This window comes from Temnothorax longispinosus, chromosome 8 (assembly GCF_030848805.1).
Source record: "Temnothorax longispinosus isolate EJ_2023e chromosome 8, Tlon_JGU_v1, whole genome shotgun sequence".
NCBI lineage: Eukaryota > Metazoa > Arthropoda > Insecta > Hymenoptera > Formicidae > Temnothorax > Temnothorax longispinosus.
Genome location: NC_092365.1, coordinates 14,298,901 through 14,315,570, shown reverse-complemented (window position 1 = coordinate 14,315,570; position 16,670 = coordinate 14,298,901). Strand labels below are relative to the sequence as shown.

At 39.9% G+C, this 16,670-nt stretch overlaps 3 protein-coding genes and 1 long non-coding RNA gene across 6 annotated transcripts; 3 read left to right on the top strand and 1 right to left on the bottom strand.

Annotated features, from left to right (window-relative positions):
- The first annotated feature begins 479 nt into the window (after positions 1-479).
- On the top strand, positions 480-3,615 carry LOC139817588 (uncharacterized). Its single transcript, XM_071785806.1, has 3 exons — positions 480-1,038; positions 1,142-1,246; positions 1,533-3,615. Exons 1-3 carry the CDS (start codon positions 589-591, stop codon positions 3,495-3,497), a joined length of 2,520 nt encoding a protein of 839 aa, XP_071641907.1. The 5' UTR covers positions 480-588; the 3' UTR covers positions 3,498-3,615.
- Positions 3,616-3,846: 231 nt separating this feature from the next.
- On the bottom strand, positions 3,847-16,467 carry LOC139817611 (uncharacterized). Of its 3 annotated transcripts, none has more exons than XR_011733277.1 (6): positions 16,331-16,467; positions 15,399-15,532; positions 14,488-14,664; positions 10,375-10,535; positions 5,442-5,590; positions 3,847-4,840 (listed from the first exon to the last, which is right to left on the bottom strand). It is a non-coding gene; the product is annotated as an uncharacterized lncRNA (long non-coding RNA). The 3 variants fall into 3 exon arrangements; XR_011733278.1 differs by lacking the exon at positions 16,331-16,467 and adding an exon at positions 16,032-16,323; XR_011733279.1 differs by lacking the exon at positions 16,331-16,467 and adding an exon at positions 16,143-16,323.
- Positions 5,619-9,699, top strand: LOC139817609 (uncharacterized). The gene is made up of 2 exons (XM_071785844.1): positions 5,619-6,367; positions 6,612-9,699. The coding sequence occupies exons 1-2, from the start codon at positions 6,299-6,301 to the stop codon at positions 8,751-8,753; spliced, it is 2,211 nt and encodes a 736-aa protein (XP_071641945.1). The 5' UTR covers positions 5,619-6,298; the 3' UTR covers positions 8,754-9,699.
- Positions 11,426-13,486, top strand: A4 (apolipophorin-III-like protein). The gene is made up of 2 exons (XM_071785839.1): positions 11,426-11,760; positions 12,973-13,486. Exons 1-2 carry the CDS (start codon positions 11,479-11,481, stop codon positions 13,288-13,290), a joined length of 600 nt encoding a protein of 199 aa, XP_071641940.1. The 5' UTR covers positions 11,426-11,478; the 3' UTR covers positions 13,291-13,486.
- Positions 16,468-16,670: the final 203 nt, after the last annotated feature.

The following is a 16,670-nucleotide window of genomic DNA, read 5'->3' as shown; positions in this document are numbered from 1 at the left end:
AATCAATTATTTTCACCGATTCGTTAAATAATTTCTTTTTTATTTATATATTAACTGTTTATTAAATATAGTAAAATTTACATCACATTTCTGACTAGAAACTTTTCATAAACATTTCTAATAAATTGTTTTTGATATCTCTAATACGTGTACACGTATACACGTAAACACACGTAAATACGTATTTATATTCATATAAACGCTAATAGATGTAATAGATATTTACTGTAAATGTTTATACATGTACTTATACTTCTTATACATTGCATATATGTAGATAGTACACGTGTGAAAAAAAAAAAAATATAATACAAAGTAATATCGGTATACATTTCATTTCGTTGACAAAGAAAAATCATTCAGGATTATTGCACAAACATTGCACAAAAAATATCACGTTAACAACCTCTTGGGCCAATGTTGATGAATCGTGCTTCATTATAAAGCGAGTCGTCGATGAAATCATGGATAATCTCACGCGCATCAGAACGTATCTCAGTTGTCGATCGTCGTAATCTCCGGTGTTGTTTGATTCCATCACGATCTTCGTGCCGAATCTAGACACGATGATAATGATCCTGAGGGTATATGAAGCAGCCTGTTGCAGCTAGAGTCATCGAGTTTCCATCGAAACGCATCATGGCGAATACGAGTAACGTACTCGCGGCATTTGCCATCGTCTTTCTGGCCTCTTTGTCTTTAAGTTCGGTTTTCGCTAAACACAACTTGGATACCCTTAATGCCTTTGAGAAGCGTCTCGACCACAAGTTACAACCACTTGTTCGCGAAAAGAGGCAGGAGAATCCGGAAGCAGAAGGGTTTCATCTGAAAAATAATAGTCCTTTGGAATTGGAAGAGGAACTGTCCGAGCCGAAACCCGTCTACGAGAGAAGAGCGGTCTACGCGGAAGAGGCAAAGGAGGTCGGCCAGACAGGCCAGAATGATGAGAGAGAGAAGGAGGAAGAAAGGGAACAGGAGAAACCGAATGCCGCGCCTGAAACGGTCAACGACATCGAAGAGGAAGAGCAAGATGCTCAGGTAATAATTAAAATATGCCATTCATTTGTTAGCGCAAATTAAAAGGAATGGAATAAATCGGAACGCGATATAGAGTAAGTCTAAAGTCCCTCTCTTCTTTCAGGATGATGTATTTTCGTACAGGAGTATGCACGATCTCATTCAAGCATTGATTCTCGCGGATGAGGAGGACATTGCTGAGAGACTGCAACAATTGCGAGAGGCAAAGGTAATTGATGGAAAGTTTCCAACATAGTCGCTATAGTCACTGCTACGCTACGCTATTACCTATGCAATGTACAATTTATTAAATTTAGCAAATTTATTTATTGAGAGATACTTGAAAAATTATTTCATTCATATTTAAACAATAGAAAAAAAAGATCGGAGAAAGAGAGAGAGAGAGAGAGAGAGAGACACGTGTAACAACGCTTTGCAACAAATATTTTAAAACTTAAAAATTTAACGAAATGGAGAGCCGCGATTAAAGGTAAGGGGTGTACATTTGTTTGCAGAATGCTACGAGATCCAAGACATCCAGCAATTTACTGAAACGTCAGGCAGTCGCGTCCGCGTCCGCATCTGCAGCCGCGGCTGCACCGAGCGGCCTGCTCGGGGCGAATCTGTGGGACGTCGTCCCTCTGGTTGATCTAGATGCTCACTCTTGCGAAGTCGAGGCCTTCTCGCACGGTCATTTGCACGTGTCAGGAACGATCGTGCACGAATTCTTTTGTGAACTGAGAAAATTCTGGCATTACGTCCTGATCGTCCTGCGGAACTTGAGGTCCGAGCTTACCCTGGGACCGCTGATAGCCGGAAACGTCGCCAGCGATGGCATCTCCGACCACTGGTTTCATCACACCTCGCATATTCTCCACACCGTAATCAGAGAACCCCATCATCTGCTGATTCTGCCCGATATAATCCGAGATGCCGTACCATTCTCCAGTATCATCGGAGCCATTCACCGGGTCAGACAAGTCTTCTTCAAGGTGCTGCACTTTGGCCTCGATCTTATCCGCGGACACGTTCGTCACGTCTTCTCGCACTTGTTCTCTCATGGCACCTTGCATCTACGAGAAAGGCTGCATCACTTGCGAGGATTCGGCTCGAGCCTACCGCTGGAGGAGATAGTCGCGAACCCGATCGTATCTACAGCGGCGACTGCGACAGCGACGGCGACTGCATCCAGCGATGGCTCGATCATCGTCCCGGACTATCACAGATCATTGGCCGAAGTGCTGTCTTCGATCCGCGGCTTCTACGACGGCTACCACGCGTCTGGACTACGTCACCTGATTAGAACTGGCGTAAAGAGCTTCTCCGTGTCTTCGACGTTCTCCAGAATCCGCTCGTACTTGTCGAGAATACCTTTCCTTAGTCGCTTCGGGTGCGGAGTGGTCGAGCAGAGCACTACGGTGACGACATCCAGCGCATCCAGCGCATCGAGCTCCGTTAGTACCGGTGGTCCGGTGGTAAGCCCGGTGATAGAGCCAACGGTAGTCCCGGTAGCACCCGTCGTTCCTGTCGAGACCGAGACTGCGTCCGCCACCGCCACTGCCACCGCCACTGTCGCCGAGACGCAGACTCCGGTGTTATCTGCTGGACCGACGATAGTTCCCTCGGTCATTCCCTACGAATCGATCTCTTCAAACACGGCAGCTGCTGCGACAGCAACTGCAGCGGCGGCGGCATCACCGGTAGTTTCAGGCCTCCAGGCTACTGCGCCTCTGATACAACCGATACCCACTCTGTCCCCGACGATCCTTTCCAACACAGTATCTGAAAGTAGTTCCGTGGCTGCAGCCGCATCCGCCTCCGCCTCCGCAGCCGCGGCCGCTCCCTCAACCGCGAACGTCGTTGGACGAGTTGGACAACCGCTCACCCTGTCGTCGCGTAGATACAGGCCTAGGCCGATCCTGTCCACTGTCGCACCCGCACCCGTAGCCGCAGCCGCGGCCGCAGCTGCGAGCGCGTCCGCTTCCACGGGCACGGGCCGCCGCACCCTGCTCGAGCCAGCTCGATATCGTGGACTCGATCTGGACATTGACCGCAGAATCAAGTATCCACTGACCCATTCGCGAATCTTGCCCGCCACCTCGTCAGCCGCCGCCGCATCGGCTGCGACCTCCGTTTCCGACGGTTCTTTGTCGTCCGCCGCGGCCAGCAGTTCAACCAGCTCCGTTTCCCCGGGTGGCTTCAACTTCGTCCTGCCCAGGGAGCAGATAGTTGGCGCTCTGGGTTACGACTACCTACTGCCGGGCGACGTGATCGCGGTCACCCTGAGGAACAAGTCGATTCTGTTTGGCCGCGTGCTAGACACCACCAGCCCGATCACATTCAGCTTCCTCAGGCCGAAACTGCGTGCCTCCTTGCTCCGCCACGGTGGACGGGTCTGGAATCTCCTGCCTAGAGACTTCAGGGATCCCGAGTGCGCCCGGAAATTCAACAATCCTCTACTCCTGCGTTACGGCCTTTAGATATCACGCGCTACACCTATCTCGTGCGACTAGTCCTCAATCATTATCGACTACCGAAATGTATAAAACAATTGTAAACGATTTCGATCGTGAATAAAGATGTGTCCTCTGAAATTGACTGCGCGCGTATAATTGATTCGTCGCTCCTTTCTCTTTGACACATAAATATAAATATAAATACATAAATATAAATATAAATATATATATATATTTTTTTTTTTTTTCACACACGTGTACTATCTACATATATGCAATGTATAAAAGTATAAGTACATGTATAAACATTTACAGTAAATATATATTACATCTATTAGCGTTTATATGAATATAAATACGTATTTACGTGTGTTTACGTGTATACGTGTACACGTATTAGAGATATGAAAAACAATTTATTAGAAATGTTTATGAAAAGTTTCTAGTCAGAAATGTGATGTAAATTTTACTATATTTAATAAACAGTTAATATAAATAAAAGAAAAATTATTTAACGAAACGGTGAAAATAATTGATTATTTTCCACACATCAAATTGGCCAAATTTTCAATAACTCGCAAAAATAAGAAATTGTGTGTGTGATGGTACTTGAAAATCAAAATCATATCTCCTCGAGATCGGCACGGACGGAGGTGATAGAGTCTGGATGTTGTACGTGTAGGATTTTCCTCGAAAGGGATCCGGCGTGATTACTTCCTCAACCAAGGGTTGAGGAACCTGAAGTACTTGTACGACAATTGGATATTCCGCTTGCGGTTGATAATTTTGAATCGGTTCAGTGGAGATCATTCGATAATTTAATTTCAGCATGCATGTACATACATTATGTATATGTGTATGTACGTGCGTGTGTGAAGAAACACGCGCAATGTTCGTTTTAAATAGAAAACTTTTCGCCGCAGTTATTTTCCTAGCGCGAGGATAAATCAAATGAAATTGTCGTTGAACTGTTAAAAGTCAAAAGTTTCCTTCACATTTGTAGAAATATATAAAAAATTGCATTGTGCAAATAATAAATATACAATTGTGACGCATTAAATTCTTATTAGGCAACCGTTACACACGGTTAATCCGTGCACGGTTTTCGCAAGCGGATCGCAGCAAAAAATTCGCTGACGAATTATCGTAACAAAGCTGAAGCCGCTTTTATCGCGAGATAGCCCCCTTTTCTTTAACAATCAATGCTCGTCGGAATATCTCTATTCAATCCAAGTAAGCGTGCAAAAATGAAGCGCATCGTCTTTCGAAGCGAATTATCATATCAAGTTCTAGGAAATTCATCGAGATATCACCAACCGGGTCATTGCAGAGAGCTTGAGCCTTTAGCATCTAGTGGATGGAATCCACTGGAAAAAAGATCCACGTTTAAATTTTTTCTTTTATTCACATGTATCATTCATTGTTGTCACGAATGTCACGAGATAAAATAGAACATTCTCAAGAATGTAATGTACTTTTATTGCAAAATATCTATTGCAATATGCAATATCTTGAAGAGATATTAAATCCATCGTTCACGAGATATTAAAAATGACAATTAACTTTCTTTTTTCTGAAAAAACTAACGAATAACACAAAGTGCTAGTATCGACCGAATGTCGATCGATGAATTTTGGCCGAGAAAAGATCAACATAATTTTTAATATCTATTTTAAGATAAAATAAAACGAGAAAAAAACATTGTCAAAGAGATTTGCTCGATACAGTTTGTCCGAAGGATGTCAGAAGTCAATCGGATCGTCTCTCTCTAAACGCGTTTAAACCCTATTAAAATTTATTACAAGCATACCGCTCTCAATCTCGGTACATATGTATATACAAACGACGTGACGCGCAAGATATAGAAAGAATAAAAGAAAATCGACCAACACGTAAAAAAATCACTCTGGCACACATTGATACGCGACATTCAACATTAAATCGTAAGAATAGAAAGCATAAACATACCCTTGGTATATCTCTAATTAATCTTTATCTTCAATATCTCCATCTCCATCTCCATCTTCATCTTCACCTCATTGATCGCGGTATGTGTTCTAATTTTACGTTTTAATCGACGATTTAATATTCTAGATGAATATTCAATTTTGCTGAGCCTGAAAAATATAATAAATGGATATACAAAAGAGTAACGATATATTTTATTTATTGTTAGAATAAAGACGATGATATATAATGAATTTATGTATACGATTTTTAAACACACACACTTTGGAATTTTGTACACTAGCGAGGAAAGTTATTGATATCGTGAAAAGTAAAAATGATACATAAGATTATAGCTTCAATATATAAAAAATTGCGTCATTAAGCCCTGAAGGGGTAATTGAAATAAATTGTTGACAAAGGTCGGGTTTGTGGTGTCGCTATAATATGTTCTGTAGATTACTACACACACGATTGGAACTGATGGTGAAAATCAACTCATCACATTTGTTTGTGCCAAGAAATGTTTTGAGCAAAGAAACGTTGTGTTGTGTCAGGCGTTATAACGTCTGGCATAATCTCGTTGAATCTGTAATTAACCGTTTCAATTTATGATGTATCATTAGCACACGTAACAACGCTATTCAGTCAAGTTGGCACAGGTGTGCCATGTCAAATAATGCGTTGGCAAATGAGAGCTAGAAATAATGGTTAGGCACCCACATCCAACAAGCGCAATAACCGTATTAAACAATTTTCGGCTGATATATAAGCATATTCGTTGAAACGATTGTCATTGCGTATCATTGCTTTTCTCTTATCCGGCGGAGAATTTGACCCAGCGTCCCTCGATCGCGCGTCACTCTTATCCCCTTCCCATGCAAATCGCAATGGCACGCGTTGCTTTTCTAGTGACGGTGCTGGCGGCCCTGTGTTACACGAGCCAGGTAAGTTATTACGCAAACGCAAAAAATTGTTTTGCAATTCCAAGAGTGTTCTCGATTCCGAAGAAATGGAGAAAAATAAAAAGTAAAAAATTGCATGATAAATATCAAATATTGTAAGATGCTATAAAATGCAACGGTGATCGGCCGTCGCATTTTCGCCATTGACATCACGAATTGCAAATGTTTGTTAGGAACATACATATAATGTATGATAAACTTGATGTTTTTATCAATCGCTCGTTAGGCCATCCCGGTGCCAACCGAAAATGTGGAAGGTACGCAACCTGAATTGCCCGGCATCGTCGACGTCGACAAGATGCAACAATTACTTGAGCAGTTTCCCAGCGAAGTGAGAGACAAATTCAAGGATCTCACGAACAAAATCACGGAACTTGTGGAAAAACTCGGAAAGGAGCTCCAGGAAAAGAAAAAGATCGCCGAGAGCATTTTCGAGGACGCTAAAGAGAATGCCAAGAAATTATTACAAGAGGAGAAACTAAATGCAAACGAAATTTTCGAGAAACTCGAGGAAACGAAAAACTTAGTTGAGAAAGATTACCAGTATGCGCTGGACGACGGAATTGAGAAGCTGAAAGATGCCGTGGGCAAGTTCACTAGTGAGGAAACGCGTGAGAAATTAAAGGAGAAACTGGATTTACTTACCAAGGGCAAGGGAAAGGAGATCTTGGAGGAGATATTGGATAAGAGGCAAAGTGGGGATGAAACTTATGGAATCGGAAATATCCTGGAGAAGGGCAAAGGTATTACGAACATTATCCAAGACAAACTGAAGGAAAGCTTAAAGAAGATTAAGGATAATGCCGACGAAGCCGTGAAGAAACTTGAAGGACATGTAAGCGGATTCGTGCGGAATGGTAAGAAAATGAGGGAGGAGTTGAAAAACAATCTCGATCGATCCTTGAACGAATTAAGCGAAACAATGAAAAGTGTCGAGGAGAAGGCCAAAGAACTCGGGGACAGCGTGGTGGATCGTTTCGGCAAATTGAAAGAGAACGTAGCCGAGAAAGTGAAAGACAGTGTCGAGAAGTTGAGAGGAAATGTCGGCAAGTTGAAGGAAGACTTGGGAAACGTATTGAATAAAGTTGGAGACAAAGTGAAAGAAGGTGCCGAGAACATGAAGAAAAAGATCAGCGAATTAACGGAGGAAATTGAGAATCGAGTGAGTAAACTGAAGGCAGGCGTAAGCGACGGCGCGGACGTAGCGAAAAACATTGTCGAGGAATTCAAGGAAGAGCTCGGCAAAATGAGGAAAAAATTGGAGAACAAAGTCGATGAACTGAAAAACATGGCGAAAGACATTGTCGAGAATACGAAGAAAGAAATCGGCAAAGTAAATGAGGAGTTTGAGAATCGAGTTGTCGAGTTAAAGAAGAACCTGGCCGACAAGCTAGAGAAACTAAATACTGAACTCGGCAACCAGAAGGACAATGTCGAGAAGATGACGAAAGAACTCGGCGAGCGAACGAAGAAGGAGTTGGAGGACCTATCCGACAAGCTGAGAGACGCGATGAAAGACACTGTCGAGGAAACGAAGGAAAGAATCAGCAAACTGAATAAGGAGCTGGAGGACACGTTGAACAAAGCGAAAGACACGCTAGAAAACGTTGTCGAGAAAATGAAAGAAAAAGTCGGCGAACTGAAGGAGAACGTAACTGACGAACTAAAAGACAGTGTCGCGCGAATGAAGGAAGAAATCGACGAGATGAGGAAGAAGTTGGAAAACATAGTCGATGAATTGAAGGACACGGTGAATGACCTCGGAGCGAAAATGAAGGAAGGAATCGTTAAGCTAAAGGGGGAACTGGAAGATCAAACCGGCAAATTGAAGGAGAAATTAATGGAAGAAGCTGGCAAACTGAAGGATGAGATTGGCAAAGTATTCGAGAGGACGAAGGGCGGCCTGAAAGAAGTTCAAGACAGGACAAGCGATATGATTGGCGGAGTTACCAACAAAATTACAGATACCGGCAAGCAGCTTGATGAAAAGACTGACCGTCTCGCGGGCAAATTAATAGGTGGTATCAAGCAAGGTGGAGAAGCACTCGAGAACACTAAGGGGAAGATTACAGGGCCCCAACCGTCAGGCTTGATAAGCGATATTTTTCTTGACACAGGTGATATCGTGGGAAAAGCGTTGGACATGGCCGACAAGACCGCGAAGGAAGCAATAGATGGAACGGTAGGCATCTTAGGGGGAGTAAAAGATTTGCACGAGAATATCATGAAGAACACGGGGAACATAATAAAGAAGGGATTGAGACTCGGCGGAAGGAGGGTAACGGAGGACGCAAAAAAGACTGCAGACATCAAAATCCAAGAAGAGATAACGAGAGACACCATCGAAATGGCGAAGAAAACGCAATAGCCCTTTCGGTGAGAGAAGGCTGAAATATGGCGAGGGAGATTGTCTCTCTCTCGGAAGGGGTGTCGGCGGTATCAGCGGCTTCGCCGCGGTTAGAAACACAACTTATTACTTTGGTTATATTCGAAATTAATATGCTCGTAAGACGCCGCAAACCTTAATTTCAGTTTAAAGAATTCTCTTCTCGGAATTTCACAGTTTCTTCAATAACTTGGCATTTTATTGCCGAATTAAAATTACGCCCAGTGAGCAAAATTTGTAATTAACGTATCAAAGTTCAATCCTTAAGTCTTTATAATGATTAAGATATTCTCGAGGCAATCTTTTTTCAAGATTATCTTTTTCGGGATCGCTCGAGTTACGTAACGCTTGTCGTAATTACGTTGAATTTTATGGGATAAAAATAAAAGACATGTATCGATTTGCGACATTGCGACAGAGTTGACTTTACCCTCAGCATGCATTGTACAAAAACTTTAATAAAATAAAATAAATGTCATTATATGTTATCTATATACAATATATACCTACACATATGTGTATATGCATATATGTACAACGAAATTATTTTCCTTAAACTCACACCTCACTTTACGTTTTATTAGATATAACATTAAAAAAACAGACTGGAAAAGCAATGGTATACAGTTTTAAAACTGTGGTTCACAAATTGTTTATCGCTATCGAATATTCACGTAAAAGAAGAAGGCGGGAAGAAAGCTTTTCATCAAAGTGCAGATATTTCGCAAATAAAAGTTATGTCAATTAGGTCAAGGCTTTTAATAATCAACGATAGTCGCTAGGTTGAAGCCTTGAATAAACATCTCAACTCGCTATGTCACTAAAAAAGCATTACATTATTCCAAGTGTCGCGTGCATATTATACAAGAATCGTGAATAAATTTGAAATGCATTTTTTTCACATATGTAAAGATAATAGAATTTTTCTCTTAGCTTTAGACATTGTTTTAAATTGGCTTCATACATATTTTTATTTTTTCTGTTTTTCTTTTTTTTTTATCTTGATCTTGCAGAGAAAGTTACGTTTCAATTATAGAAGAAAACGGAATGAAATTTACATTTCCAAACCTATTCTTACTGTCTATCCTGATTATAATTATTTAAATCTGATCAGAGTTAATTCTCTTTAATTTATATTTATCCTTTTACAAGAAGAATAGATGTTTACAACGAGTGAGGTTCATCAATTGAATTTGATGTCACGACTTATATATCGAGCGATTAAATACATGATATCGACTAAACAGCGTTTAGAAGAGTCTGTAATCTCTGCCCCGCGCTCTAAAAAATTGTGAGCCGGACGTCATCGCAGAGTCAGCAGTGTCGGGTGTATGTATAATGTACATGCACATATACACGTATATCCGTTTAGAATATATCTTTATCCGGTTGACGTAACCTTCCGCGCCGCGGAGGGAGAAATGGATAGAAGTTAAAACTGATAATCTCGCCTTGAACTTTGACTTCTCTTCATCCGAAATCGTATCGCTTCGTTTCGAATCGTGTTTTAAAGCTCACTATAATAAATTGTATTTAAATAACGGAAATGTCGCTTGCTACAGCTAAAGTAAAATATCAGACAATTAAATTAAATTACACATACTTTATTGAGTAAAGTTGGTTTTCGAAGCAGACTCCTGTAAACTTTCTCGACGATACGATGTAAACATTGTAATCTCGCGTCAGAAGGTCGAGACGCTTATCTCAAATGAGAGATTTCCTTCTAAAAGGCTCTTTCCTCTGCCTCTCGTAATATAAGTTTCACTGTAGGTATACGAATGCATTATTCCACTTACAGAATAACATGTCCTTTATCACGTAAGTTTATAGTATATAGGAAAGGGAGACCAGTCTCTCTCTCTCTCTTTCTCTCTCTAAAAGAAATTATAATAGCGTTACGTTTATATGTAGACTGATCTTGATCTGAAACAGTACTTTTGTACTTTTGTTAACGATTATCGATAACCGTCAAATAATCGTCAAATTACCCCGATGTGTCAATAATTTTAGTCCTAACTGCTTATTCTATGCTATACTAATTTGCCGACTCGTTCATACGTGCATTGTCCTACGTTTCATTGCGTTTCCATATAGTATATACATGTATCAAGATTTAACGCTTGACTCAATCGGAAATATAATCGGAAATGCTGCGGAAAGATCAGCCATCGGCTTTCGGAAAACAACTAAAATTTCACTTGAGCTAAAGACGCTAATAAACTTATTACTACTAAAATTATAAAGTGAAAGAATTTTTTCAAAATGGTATAAATATTTGATGTAATTCTACAAATAGCTTATGCCGTTATTTGTATAAAATTCCTAAAACATTACTAAAGATAACGGCCTTTTAATACGGAATCTTTTAATAAGAATCCGTATGATATCCATAAAGAAGCAATTCGAGCATTACAGCAATAATAAATATAATAGAATAAAATATAACGAAATAGCGTAGGCCGTTTCCTTATTACAAATTATCTTTGACTTTGAAAATATTTAGAACGTTCGCCGTTCCGATTTCCAAGATTCAAATAAAATGCGGCCTACTGTGCGCGGTGAGAGAAACGCAGGTCATTGTCCAAGTGAGATAATAAGCACTTTGCCCCTGCGTCGATAAGAAACGCCTATAAAAGGGAGTGCGATCCTCCATCCTACGCATCAGTCGTATTTTCCTAATCGACCAAGGAGAAAATACCAGCGTGAGATGAGGTGCTTACCCGCGGTTATCCTAGCCGTCCTCTTGGTCGCGACGGAGGGCAAGGTTGTGCCGGCTAGCGATGTCGAGAGCCAGCAGACTGGTACGCAGCAACCCCTTCAATTGTCCGATCACATCAAAGAGGCCCAAGCGGTCATCAACAACTTGGGCGCTCAGCTACAGCAGCAACTCAACTTGCCCAACCAAGAGGAATTAATCAACACCATGAAGGAGCAGAGTAGCAACTTGGTCAACAATGTCCAGGCGTACCTCAAGAACATGTCCGACGAGGTGAGTGCGAAGAATATTTAACACACCCGCTGCCCCTGCACATTTTTTTACCCTCATCTCGACAAGTTGAAACGTTTGTTCCCTGCAACTTGTCCGCGGACCGGCAAAGCGAATGCTCGAGTAACTATTACGTGTTTATGTTTTATGTTAAAAACGACCGTTTTGCCTACCGAGACATCTCGATTTTATCGAGATTGCTCGTTCGATATGTCGTGGCTCATCATCGTTTGCGCGTCGCGCATATGCCATGATCCACATATATGGAGATATTAAAGGCTGGATTGTTTTGTTGTTCGCAGTATCAGCGCGCTACCTCTCGTACCTAGAGACCTAAAGATTACGCATTTTTAAAATTAGAGATAAAAGAACCGCATCGTCGCATCGTCCATTCTCCACATAAAGGATTACTTGCTCTCTCGGAGCTTGCAAAGAATTGGCAAGAGGAAAGCCGAATGGCTTATCGATCTAGCCATCTAGCCTAAATCGATCCGCAAAGAAACAATCAACGCAAATGGGCACGCCAAAAAGACGACAATTGATATCGATATCGAAAACATTTCAAAATAATATCATTGATATCCAGGCGTTTTACGCGAGTCACCGAGAAATCGTAATATTATTATATATAATATGCCTGTGTGTACAAAAATAAAAATACTCATCAGTAAACGATAAGTAATAAACACCGACACGTTTCTTACCATTTTTCTATTTGCAGATAAGAAAAACGATCAAAAGTAGAAAAAAATTTAATATTATAATTAACGCGCGCGCGCGCGCGCATTATATTAGTTCCATTTCCTCTGTTACGTACGCCCCGCTGTTGTTAAAAATAAAAATAAAATATCAAGTGTTTTATCGTTATAAAAATTAAATATTTTGTTGCATTATTTCAATAATTGAGATAAAAATTTCAAATTCCGGTAAAAAAATATATCGAACGAGTCATTACGCGTGAAATTATTTGTAAGTTTGCACGTGCACATTCCTCATATGCTGTAATTCCTCTGTGCTATCGGAATATTTTATTGCCCATCTTGCCTATCTTCGCATCCGCGTACGTTCAAAATCAATTAAATTTCAAATCTTTCGATACTTGGAATTTTTCCAACGAAAAACCTTCCTTCTCTAATTGTAAGCGGTTTGAGATAAGCCTCAGAGACTGCTGTATGCCACTCCTGGCTGTATGCACGCATGATGGATCGTTTGCAGATCAAAGCCAAAAGCCCCGAGTTGGAGAATCTTTGGACAAACATGAAGAGCAAGCTGTCCGAAACGTTCGACAATCTAAATGTCAATCCCGAGACGACGGAACAGGTGAATCAGCTGCGTGCCAAATTCCAAGAGGGTGTCCAGACTCTCGTGACGGAGTCGGAAAACGTCGCTAAGACCATCAATGAGAATTCCAGCAAGGTTCAGGAGGGTATCGCCAAGTTGACCAAGCAGGCAATCGACATCGCCGTGGAGGCTTCGCAGAATTTGAACAATCAGTTGCAGCAGGCCACGCCGGCGCCGCAGCCACAAAATTAAGGAGACCAAATTATTTTCGCAACGTATTCGCGCACGTGCGGGAATGTGCGAAACATCTTGGAAAAAACAAATTTGTTAAATTTGCACGGAGAGATCCACGTTCGCATCAGCCGATCCGTCTTATCTCACAATCAAATAAATACTATAAACATACTCGATAGCTGACGATGATTGTTAATAAAAGTACTTGCGTGTTCGTGCCCTTTGTCTGTTTCTCTGAACCCTACATTGTTACATCGCGCATTATAGTCCGATAATATCTTTTCTCATAACTGCTCTTACATGATTTTCACTAATTAAAAATTATTTGACATTTAGAACCGCTAGCTTTCCTTTTAAAAGGATAATAAAATAAATCGTTGTAATAAAGAGAAATTTATACTGGGAACGGCATTTGTATCGCAAAATTTCTATATATTTACAATATACATAGAACAATGTAATATTGGTAGCGATATGGTATATCAAATGCGATAAATGCAAAACGGGAAATGATCTGTTCGTTGATAAACTGATATTTTCGGGGGTGACTCGATTTACATCAGGGACTCGTACTTTGATACGTGAACGACGAAGGATAAACGTGAGGATAAATCGAAATTAAAAATGATTTTCCGGATGATCGATATTCTTATCGCGTATTTCCCGCAAACATGTAAATATTTGCAAACGCTTGGGAAAATTTCCTTCCCGCATCCCAACGATAACCGAGTTAAAAAGCACTGTCACTTTCACATTTCAACCCCGGCCGTTATTTCGCGCGACATCTAATTTTAAATTAACGACTTGATAAAACTCAAACGCAACGACTATAATAATTAATTAATACATTGGTAGCTTCTGCACTTTTCAAAGTAATTAAACGTTTTGCTTTAAATAACGTTATCATAGATATTATATATGCATATGTATACATCGCTACTTTCAATAAATAACTTTTCCTTTAGCGTCCAATTACATACTCGGCTTTCAATTATTTATAACAATTTTAATATTGATTCGAGAGAGAGAGAGAGAGAAAGAGAGAGAGAGAGAGAACATTTAAAGACAACAAAAGGGCGATATAAGATGGCTTAATTCTTAATAAAACTCTTTACATTATAATTGTGGCCTTTAGTGAGTTGAAAGTAAAGAAAGGGGTAAAAATGATATAGAAAATAAGACATCTTTTTTTTTTTTGCATCTGCTAATACTCACACGCAGTCAACGCAGTCAACTGGAAAATACGTCATCTCTGCTCATCGTATCGTTGTATGTATCAGTGATACGTAACGACAAGGCAAGTACGTGCACCTGATCAGCAAATTCCGCTTTGGTTTCGCATTGCAAGCGTCAGTCAAACCCACTTTTATTACAAGAATTCGCCGTGGTGACCTATAAATCAAATGTATCATTTTAATTGACATGAAATTTTATTAAAAAGATAATATGGAGAATCTCTCTCCGTTACTCTCGATATATTACAGTTATTCAATCAAATTAATTTTAGCATAAGAGGATATTAGCGAAGCATAAAAATTATTCCGTCCGCCTACACAATATTGCCGAATACGCACATATATTTGATTCTTATAAAAGGATGGGTATCGTCGAATCGTCTCATTTTGTCAGTCGAGGACATTGGTATCGAATCAACGATATCGAATCAAGTGCGTGATATTCCTGTCACGTGTTATTTCTTGTAAAGTATCGAAACTTTTACAGAGTTTTGTTGTTTCTTTGTAAAAGAGTACGAGTGTTAGACAGAGAGAAAAAGAGAGACGAGTGCTACGTATATTTTGTCAAAATGGATATATTCTTTCTCTCATTGTCAGTTTCTGTTATGTGTACCGTAAGTATATATGTATAAGTATAATAGGAGCCTAAGGCTGGTTTCGTCTTGACGCTTTCAGCGCTGTAAGCATCATTCTATCTTTGTTGCACATCGAACATCAAACGAAGATAGACCGATGCTTTCAGCGCTGAAAGCGTCAAGATAAACGCAGCCTATATATGGCACAAAGCGGGCAATGGTTTCAATTAAATTTAATTTAATCAGAAAGATAACGCAGTGATACATATATATGTATATATATCCTGCTTCTTTAATAAAATAATGAAAATCTTACCGAGCAGATATCACTTGCAAGGACTGCTGAAATTTCGATAAAGAGTAAACCTGAAAACCTGTCCACGAGTTTACTGAAGAAAGACGTACACGTCCAAATAAATAAAGGAGCCATATCCGGCGACGTTGAGAGGTCTGAAAGGATAAATCGTGGATTTGAAAAGATAATCGAGTTTGTCAATGTTTTGGGCCAAATGGATAATTTTGTCTACGACAGAACGAAAAATATCATTCGCAAGCTCAATGCAATTTACGACATGGACGAGAATCACGAGAATGAAAGATATCGCGGGTCTCATTCTAAATCGCGATGAGAAATCAGAGAAATATATATTTCTTCACGATTAAAATAAAGACGATGTTAATTAAGTATTTTACAATAATAAGTGCTAAAAATACGTTATGTGAACTTTTCTCGTTTACTCTAGAATCTAGCTCCCTTTCGCTCTTCTTCTTTTTATTTTTAAGTTTTCCGTTATATATAGAAGTAGAATGTGCATTTTTTTGTCACGTACTATTATCTATTCAAGACAAATAAATAATATTCTTTAATCAACGTTTTTATGTATATGCGTTTTTATATATGATGTAAAAATGGCTCATACAATGTCATTCGATAATAATGTATCCTCACCTGAGTCGAAATCCGCCTACATTTATAAATCTATGTAAATTTACATTTAACGTGAATCAAGAAATTTTCAACTTATAATAATATAATTATAATTATCTTATCCATTCGTACTCGTGTATAAGCGCAAAAGCGAGCATCGTATGTTACGCGTACGTCGCCATCTAGCGATGAAATGTCATACGCGGTTGCATTCAGTTCAGGTAGCTGCCGTGGTATATTACCAACGTACACATTCCATATATATATGTATATATGTATACACTATACACACATTGCACACATACATATGTGATATATACCGTAAATAACCGTGCTCGATAGATGTGAGCACGTTTTTCAGAATACGTGTCATATTTCGATGTTTGCCCTTTTCCCTTAGCACGCGAATCCTTTGATTCATAAGCCATTTATTCGATTTGACCATCACTGAATAATTATACTTAGGTATTTGCATTTGCAGGCCGGGATTTCAATGACAAGCTCTCGAGCATATACATATACTATATATACGCTTCAGTTGCTGAAACTCGCGATTGCGCGAAACTCGGACATTGATCGACAAGATCAGACAAAACTAATCAAACTCTACCGTCTACCGTCAACGTCAACCTCGTCTGTTAATTATCTGAATAATGTCTG

Excerpts from the sequence above, each read along its gene's own strand:
- A4 (XM_071785839.1), top strand. The coding sequence starts at position 11,479 with ATGAGGTGCTTACCCGCGGTTATCCTAGCCGTCCTCTTGGTCGCGACG. Across the intron at positions 11,761-12,972 it reads TCAAGAACATGTCCGACGAG|ATCAAAGCCAAAAGCCCCGA; the intron begins GTGAGTGCGAAG and ends GATCGTTTGCAG.
- LOC139817609 (XM_071785844.1), top strand. The coding sequence starts at position 6,299 with ATGCAAATCGCAATGGCACGCGTTGCTTTTCTAGTGACGGTGCTGGCG. Across the intron at positions 6,368-6,611 it reads CCCTGTGTTACACGAGCCAG|GCCATCCCGGTGCCAACCGA; the intron begins GTAAGTTATTAC and ends ATCGCTCGTTAG.
- LOC139817588 (XM_071785806.1), top strand. The coding sequence starts at position 589 with ATGAAGCAGCCTGTTGCAGCTAGAGTCATCGAGTTTCCATCGAAACGC. Across the intron at positions 1,039-1,141 it reads AGGAAGAGCAAGATGCTCAG|GATGATGTATTTTCGTACAG; the intron begins GTAATAATTAAA and ends CTCTTCTTTCAG. Across the intron at positions 1,247-1,532 it reads AACAATTGCGAGAGGCAAAG|AATGCTACGAGATCCAAGAC; the intron begins GTAATTGATGGA and ends ATTTGTTTGCAG.